Source organism: Euprymna scolopes, chromosome 1, assembly GCF_053919585.1.
Source record: "Euprymna scolopes isolate OS-2025 chromosome 1, ASM5391958v1, whole genome shotgun sequence".
Classification (NCBI taxonomy): domain Eukaryota; kingdom Metazoa; phylum Mollusca; class Cephalopoda; order Sepiida; family Sepiolidae; genus Euprymna; species Euprymna scolopes.
Genome location: NC_136482.1, coordinates 69,030,380 through 69,039,261, shown reverse-complemented (window position 1 = coordinate 69,039,261; position 8,882 = coordinate 69,030,380). Strand labels below are relative to the sequence as shown.

General features: G+C 33.4%; 1 protein-coding gene across 1 annotated transcript in view; it reads left to right on the top strand.

Moving 5' to 3' along the window:
• The first annotated feature begins 8,306 nt into the window (after positions 1–8,306).
• The window catches only part of LOC145283481 (interleukin 17-like protein), an 11,633-nt gene continuing 11,057 nt past the window's right edge, over positions 8,307–8,882 (top strand). The window contains exon 1 of the mRNA XM_080132301.1: positions 8,307–8,448. Within this exon, the coding sequence (XP_079988427.1) occupies positions 8,440–8,448 (9 nt within the window). The 5' untranslated portion in view covers positions 8,307–8,439. The remainder of the gene's footprint in view (positions 8,449–8,882) is intronic.

Sequence of the window (8,882 nt, the reverse complement as noted above, 5' to 3'; positions counted from 1 at the left end):
AAGTAAGTATTTTCTATCACAAGCTTATGTTGTTATGATAGTAAACAAAACGTTTGTATTTTTTTATTAAAATAATAAAGAATAGTATTTAAATAATTTCAATCTTGTTTTTCTGATTTCATCGAAGTTTTCTTATAGTATATGGTTCTTAAAGGTTCCCTGTCACGTTTGTTGAATGGGAGTTGAAAACAACTCAATTTTGTTGTGTTTTATAATCGATCTAAAATAAATATATCGAATATAATATATATATATATATATATATATATATATATATATATATATGTGTGTGTGTTGCATGCAAAATCCGACCCCACATTTTGCTAATTCCTACCCTCTGATGAGAAGGAAAGTATTTCTTCAAAACTCCGCGGATTAAGGACTATCCACTTATCTAGTGTTTCCTTTTCAGATTAAATATGTTTTTAACTCATTTCAAAGGGTTTTTAACATGTTTTATTAACTGTTTGCTCGTATATATATATATATATATATATATATATATATATATATATATATATATATATATATATATATATATGGGGGGGCAGCATTTTTCTCTTGGGCATATTTCACTAAATAAAATAGATGTTTATGATTCATTAATTTTATTTTCGATCCTTTCCAACTTGCGAATAACAGTCTTCACTTCTGGAAGGAACTGGCTGATGTTATCGCCATATTTATCATAAGTTCGAGTACTTTCCAATCCTTCAGGATTCATCGTCAAAGATAAATCTAACTGGTTTTGAACATTTTTTTTCTTTTCCTTCCCTTGTAGGTTAATTATTTTATTTATTTTTTATTGTTTAATTGTTTTACTTTATTGTATTTACTTATTGATTTGTTTATTTTATACTTTTTCTTTTTTTTTAATTTTAATCAATGAAAAAAGGATAAAATATATAAATAAATATATAAAATAAAATAAAACAATTAACCAATAATATAAATAATAAAATATGTTATATATATATATTATTTTTATATATAGATTATTTTAAAATTATTTTTATAATTTGCTATATCAAGTTCAGCAATATATATATATATATATATATATATATATATATATATATATATATATATATATATATATATATATATATATACTATGCCGAGTGTCCCTGCTAATATATATATATATATATATACTAGCAGGGACACTCGGCATAGTTCGGGACCCTTATTTTCGCCCAATCTCTGAATTCATATTTGTCACAACTCATCATTCGATTTTGGGGTTTGGGTCGCGGAATATCAAATTCTAAGGAAACGCGTAAGGTCGGCTATATATATATATATATATATATATATATATATATATATATATATATATATATATATTTATTTTTTTTTTTTACTATAATAATTAAATACCTACAGACACTAGTGTTTCATCCTTTCGGGATTCTTCAGTGCAGGGTGTCACGATTACTACCAGTCGAACGATTCGAACCCCGCGACACGAGACATCTACAGTAGCGTTAAAAAGATCGTCCGCACTTGTCATTTTTCAAAAAAGTTCAAATTTAAGCTAAATTTAATGTACCTGTTTCAACAACCTATACTTCATTTATATAATTTATATAAGGGGACCAGTTTATGGTGGGAAAATTTATATTTATATCTGTTCAGAGGCTGAAGAGAATCCGATATTTTTTGCTCATAAACTTGTCCACTTATATTTGCTTATATACTGGTCCACTTCTACCGGATTTGAAACTGACAGTACGTATGTTTTTCTGACTTTCTGTAATATATATATATATATATATATATATATATATATATATATATATATATATATATATATATATATATATATGCTTACCGTGATGACGAAATTGTTAATCCTGTAGCCAAGGCAACGGCAGCGTTTTGGTAAACTTATACACCGACTGTGGAATGTTAGGAGTATAAAACAAGAAACTAAAATTAGGGTGTATACTGCTGTCGTTCTAACAATTTAATTGTGCGGTGCTGAGATCTGGATTATCTACCGCACTCGTATAAAATATGTCTTTCATAAAATTTTCTTCGCAGAATATGTGGGCTTACTCTGAAAAACAGGGTGATCACTCCTGTTTTGTAAAATGTAAAATCAATGGAAGGGAGACATTTCTTATGCAGTCTTAGCTACGGCATGTGTTTTGTTTTGTTTTTGTTTTTTTTAATTTTCTTCCTCTGAAGATTGTAATGCATGGTATGGGAAAGGCAAACCAGCTGCCAACATTGCCACACTTTTTATTGAAACCAACCGAGAGCTCTTTTTTAGTATCATCGTTGTTCGCTTAAGTGCAATTATATATATATATATATATATATATATCCTGTGTGTATATATATATATGTATATATATATCCTGTATATATATATATATATATATATATATCCTGTATATATATATATATATATATGTACATATATATACATACATATATTCATACATATATACATATATATATACATATATATATTCATACATATATGTATATATATATAGATAGATAGAGAGAGAGAGAGAGAGAGAGAGAGAGAGAGAGACAAAGAGAGAGAGAGGGGGGCTTTCAACAAAGGCGACGGATTTTCACGAGATCGGTATCATTTTGAAGCTCGGCTGTTCGGACGAGAAATATCGATAAATATAAACAATTTGGCTAAAAACATTAATTCCTTCATCCTCAACTGGACACTTTTCTACAGAGAGGGGTCGCTTTTTTCGTCGATATTTTCGAAAGTCATCCCCTCTTTTCGATTTTCTAGCCTTAATTTAAACCTACGTCACATCCGGCGTGGCGATGTGCGCAACAGCAAAGACGTCACGTTGTTGGATTTTGTTACATTCTTTTCCTTCTTCGCGGTACACAGTTATTCTAAAACTCATATTAAAATATTTTCATTGGCTGTAATTTGCAATTAACTCGCTAACTAAATAATATCAATTTAATGTCTTCTCACTCTTCGTTGTTTTATCCTCAGATTTTTCAATTTTTAACTCCCTTTTTTCACTGATCATCTATTATTATACTAAATAGTTTTAATTTAAGAAAAAGTTTTGTTTATAAATAGTAAAAAAATTGTAAATGTTTTATTAAACAAAATCTAAAAAATTGTTTGTTTCGTTTGTTTATTATAAAAGTTATTGTTGTGTCGTTGAACAACAGTGAAAATAAGAACAGTCAAGTCGAGGTTCGGTTAAGGAACAAGTGTATTAACAATAATGCATAAAGATAGGAAAGCGTGTATATCTGTTGGGCACTCGGCTAGCAGTTGAAGTGCAGTCGTATCTCTCTCACCAGTACTGGAATTACTAGCGCTATTTATAGTGTTAATCGGTGTAAATTCCTTCGTTCAAGGAAGGCCCGTATAACACCCCCTTTGAAAATGTCCCGTCTGGGATTAATAACGTTTTTGTTTTGGGATCACCCTAATCAATTCTGTTGATTTCCGTTTTCTGTTTGATCTTCTGTTCTCCGGAGCTGTCTCTGGTATGGGCATCTGAAAAGTATCAAACACTGTGTCCATGATGTCCTCGGGCGATCAGGGCACCTCACTGTTCGAGTATCTTTTCCGAATTTGGTTAGTGTGACGTTTGTGTCCCTTAATCATGTAGACCATGTTGCCTATTTGTTTCTCAACAATGCCGGACTCCCAAAAAGTCTTATTATTTTTGTGAATCTTATAGAAGACTCTTTCGCCAACTTTATACCGTTTTTAGTTATCGGTCTTTTTAGGTTTGGCCTATCCTTGTTTGGTAACAACTTGTGAAATATCTATCTAACCTTGCGTCCGAACATAACCTCAGCAGGTGTCTTCGACACTTTGTATGTTTGTATTCGAAGTGACTCTGTAGACTTGTAAAAACTGTTGGATTGACTTATCCGTTGTTGACCCACTAGCTTTTTTCAGAGCTCTCTTGAATGTGTCAACAAATTTCTCTGCTTGTTCATTACTTCTTGGATGGTATGGCGGAATGGTTATATGATCGATTAGATGATACTCGCAAAAATGCTTAAATTCAGTAGACATAAATTGCGTTCCATTGTCTGTAACAATGCAGTCTACTACTCCAAACCTAGCGAACAGTTCATACAGTAAGTTAATAGTTACCTCGGATGTGGGATTCTTACATTTTAATACTTCCGGCCATTTAGATAGGCCGTCTATAATAATGATATAGTAGAACTGGTCTAGCGGTCCTGCAAAATCTAAATGAATCCTAGACCAAGGTCGGTCCGGTTTTGCCCACGATCCGAATTGAGTCGGAGGAGCTTTCATAGATAATGCGCATCCTCTACACTCCCTGGTTTTTCCTTCTATATCCTTATCCATGTTTGGCCAATAAACGAAAGAACGCATAAGGCTTTTCATTCTTGATATACCTGGACGTCCTACATGGAATTACGACCCTGTCGCTATATAACAGGACGTTATCGCAAATTTAATAAATTTCTTCATCCAGTTCGTTATTGGTGATTCTTTCTTTCGTGCATATAATAAATTCGTCCACCTCTGCCTTACTCTTAATCTCATCAAGCGTTACTAGAAGTTCTCTTATTGTGTCATATAACGTATTTTTCACTTCAACTTCCGCTTGAATGGCTGCTATTACCATATCCTCCAATGGTTCTGTCTGCTTGGGTATTAACCTCTATAACCCGTATGCATGACTAAATCTTTTAGATGATACGTATTTCATTTGAAAATTGTAATTCAGAATTATGGTACCCCATCTTTGGAGTCTATTCGCCGTATGTTGTGGTAGTCCCTTTTTCGATCCGAAAATCGTTAATAATGGTTTGTGGCCTGTTTGTAACAGAAATTGCCTACCGTGCAGGAAACGATGAAATTTCTTTACCGCGAATATAATGCTTAGCGCCTCTTTTTCAATGTGTGAGTCGTTCTTTTCGGCTGGCAAAAGTGATCGGGATGAATGTGCAACTATAATTTCACGCTTGGGATTATAATGTGCCAGAAACAAATCAGACGTTAAAGTCTCTTTAATTTCCCGAAATTCTTCTATGCACTTTTGCGTCCAGATCCAGTTTTGGTCTTTCCTTAACCGTTCATTTAAAGGCGACCTTAGTTTATGCATATTTGGCACAAATACATTGTATTAATTTGCCAAACCTAAGAAACTTTGTAAAGACGCAATATTTTCTGGAGCAGGCATATTCTTTATTGCACTCGATCTATCTGGATCCGGCGTTCTTCCATGTTTATCGATGATTTGTCCGAAGTATTTAATTTTCTCCATGAAAAATGTAGATTTTTCCTGTTTTACTTTAAATCCATAATCATGGATCCTTTTGAATACTTGGTTTACATGAGCTTTGTATTGTTCTTTGTTAGCGCTTTTCATTAACACATCGTCCAGGTACTTTACTGCGAAATTCAACCCATTTAACATAATGTCCATAATTTGTTGAAAAATCGCAGGAGCGATTTTGACCCCAAGAGGAAGTCTGTTAAACCTGTATAATCCCTTATGGGTAGTAATACATAACAGCTTTGAACACTCCTCATCGACTGGAACTTATAAGTACGCGTCACTGAGGTCGATTTTAGAAAAATATTTCCCTCTACTCAGTTTCGAAAATATCTCTTCAGGGCTCGAAAGAGGATAATGGTGATCTTGTAATGTCCTGTTTAAGCCTGTCGCGAAGTCGACGCAAACCCGAATCTCCTTACTCTTCTTTTTGATGTAAACCGTTGGTGCAGCCCACTCACTGTGATCAATTTTTCCGATGACACCCATGCTTTCGAGTCTTTCTAATTCACGTCTATCTGTTCTGTAGCGGTGTATGGAACATTTCTTTTCTTTCTGAACACTGGCTGTTCATTTACTTTTACGTCAAATTTTGCTACCGCTTTTGTGCACCTTTCCAAACCGCCTGAAAATACGTCTGGGAAAGTCTCTTTTAACTCCCTCTTAAGTTTTTTTGCCTCCACATTCGAATCCTCAACCTTTTGGCAAAATGAGCTTAAAGGCAGATCCCATAGTCTAAACTTTTCGAACAGATCAGTTCCAAAGAGGTTGTTTGATTTTCGCATGACAAAAATTCTTGCTTTTTCGGCCTTATTCTGGAAAAAATATTTGTCAATAATTTTCCTTCGACGGTAATTTTTTCGCCACTGACGCTTCTCGCCGTTTTATGTGATTTAATCACAGTGGGTCTCCCAAGCCTCTTCTATGTCTGTACATTAATAATGGAAATGGCAGACTCACTATCAAGCTGTAGCCTTACTTTCTTTTTAAACATTTTGACCTGTACATATTTCCGGATATTTTGTTCCTTTTTGTTGTCTTTCTACCAGATTTTTTCTACAATGCGATGCTTTATGCCCTTTCTGGTGGCAGTTGTCACATTGTTTGAATTTGTAGGAGCACTCATTGACCAATGTTTATTTCCACTCCTCCAACATGATCCAGGTGGATCTTTTTCCTGTTTCTTTTTCTGATTATTTTTGAAGTCAAATTTTTCTTTTGGTGGATCTTTTTAATATGCGACACTCCGCTTTCCTCTATGTCACAAGTGTCTTGTTTCAACGCAATAAACCGTTCACAGTCTTCCGCTAAGTTTTGTTGTTTTAAATTCGGTTCGCTTTCGAGTGTATTTAAAACACGACGCCTGATTTCGGCGTCTTTATTTAAGACCAGCCGTTGCACATATATAAAACATTTAAAATTATCTGATGATAATTTCTCCAGTTTAAAACCGTCGCAATGCTTGTTCACTATACTTGCATAAGTAGTGTAGTCGTCTTCCTCTCTTCTAGTAACATTCATACATTTATATCGCATATGGAAAAGAGACGTTTTTGCAGAAAACAGTTCTGTAAGTAGCGTAACTGTTTCTTGGAAGCTCAACTCACTAGTCTTTTTTGGGAGAATAAAATTCACGAACTTTCTGAAAACCAATTAAACAGATTTTCGCAAATCTCATATAATCTTTATGTCAAATCTCGAGTCTCTAGACCGAAAATTGAGAGAGTTATTTAGTAGGGAAATGTACACACACACACACACACACACACACACACACACACACACACACACACACACACACACATATATATATATATATATATATATATATATATATATATATATATATATATATATATATATATATATATATATACTAGCAGTTTAGTCCGGCTTTGTTCGGCCCCTATATACTGTTCATAACTTGCTCTACGTGTGAATACACTTTATGTAAGATGTCAAAATGTTTGGACCAAAAAATGTCGGAGTAATTTCGTAGAGACTGCAGAGATAATTTTTTTAAAACTTTGACTCCAATTTTTATTCCTTGTCATTTATCATTTTAGGCTCAAATAAAAATGAAATGCTTTACCTATGTCCAAGTTACCTACATCTAAAATTTCAGGTGTTTGGACCCAAAATCGGAGAAGGAATTTGGTAGAATCTCCAAAGGTCAACTCTTTTTTTTTCAACATTGTTCTTTTGGCAGCCAAATTATCGCCCCAAAACTGATTTAAATGCTTGCCGCATGTCTGAGTACCTGTTGTGTATAAATTTCAAGAGGTCAAAGTTAAAATAGTTGATCTTTGCAGACTCTACTAAATTCCTCCGCCAATTTTGGGTCTAAACACTTACAATTTTAGATGTAAGTTACCTGGACATGAGTCAAACTTTTTAATATGTATATATATATATATATATATATATATATATATATATATATATATATATATATACATGGGCGCATAAAGTTATGAATAGTACATATGCCCGAGCAAAGCCGGGCCGAACTACTAGTATATATATATATATATATATATATATATATATAAATATATATATATATATATATGTGTGTGTGTGTGTGTGTGTGTGTGTGTGTGTGTGTGTGTGTGTGTGTGTGCATTAAAAAGTTTGACTCATGTTCAGATAGATATTGACGCAATTCTAACAGGATTTTCACTCTTTTTTCTTTCCTTTTCTTGTGTGTATGTGTGTGTTTTCGGTTTTAGATATAATTCTAAAGAATAGCGAATATGAATTGTTAACAAGAGTTAAATTCCGGTTCAGTAAAAAATCTGTTTCTCCTGAAAAAATCAGTCCCTCCTTTTCTTTTCTTTTTTTTTTTTTTTTTTTTGTGTGTGTACATTTTGTTTGCTTCACATCCGTTGTGGTTTCCGCTGCCCCCAGCCCTCCACCGTCTTCAGCGATATGTGCATGCGCGTTGCTCAATTAAACTCAAATCAGCGTCAACTAGTGTGGTGATGCTCGTCGATGGTAGCTATATAAGGTCCTGTCTGGAAAAGGTTAGCCGGCAAACTGAACTTGTCATTCGTCTCGACGACACTACGACAAGAGAACCAAACATAAATTACGACCGAAGCAGAAATTAGCTGCAGATTGTCATTCAAGAAAAAAACTGAATAACATATCATAACAATAAACAATGATGATTGTGAGTATTTCTTTTAATTGGTTCGTTATTTTTTTTTTTTTTACTATGATTTTGATTTCTTAACACACTTTTATATTACATGTAAAGATATATATCTCTGTCTCTCACTCTCTCGAACTTAACCCTAATCCCCCTCTCTCTCTCCCTCTCTCTCTATATATATATATGTGTGTGTGTGTGTGTGTGTGTGTGTGTGTGTGTGTGTGTGTGTGTGTGTGTGTGTTCCCGAATATATATTTTTCTTTTGAGGACTGGTTTATTGTGTGGAAAGCAACCATTTATGAAGTCGCCTGACGAAGACTTGTGGTTTTAACCGATCATTTGTCCGAAACATTACCATGTCCAGTGTCGCGACTATGTAAATTGTTTATATTAATAAAATATAACATGCTCTTCTTTTATTGAGCACTCTTAATAACCGCGTTAAATTCATT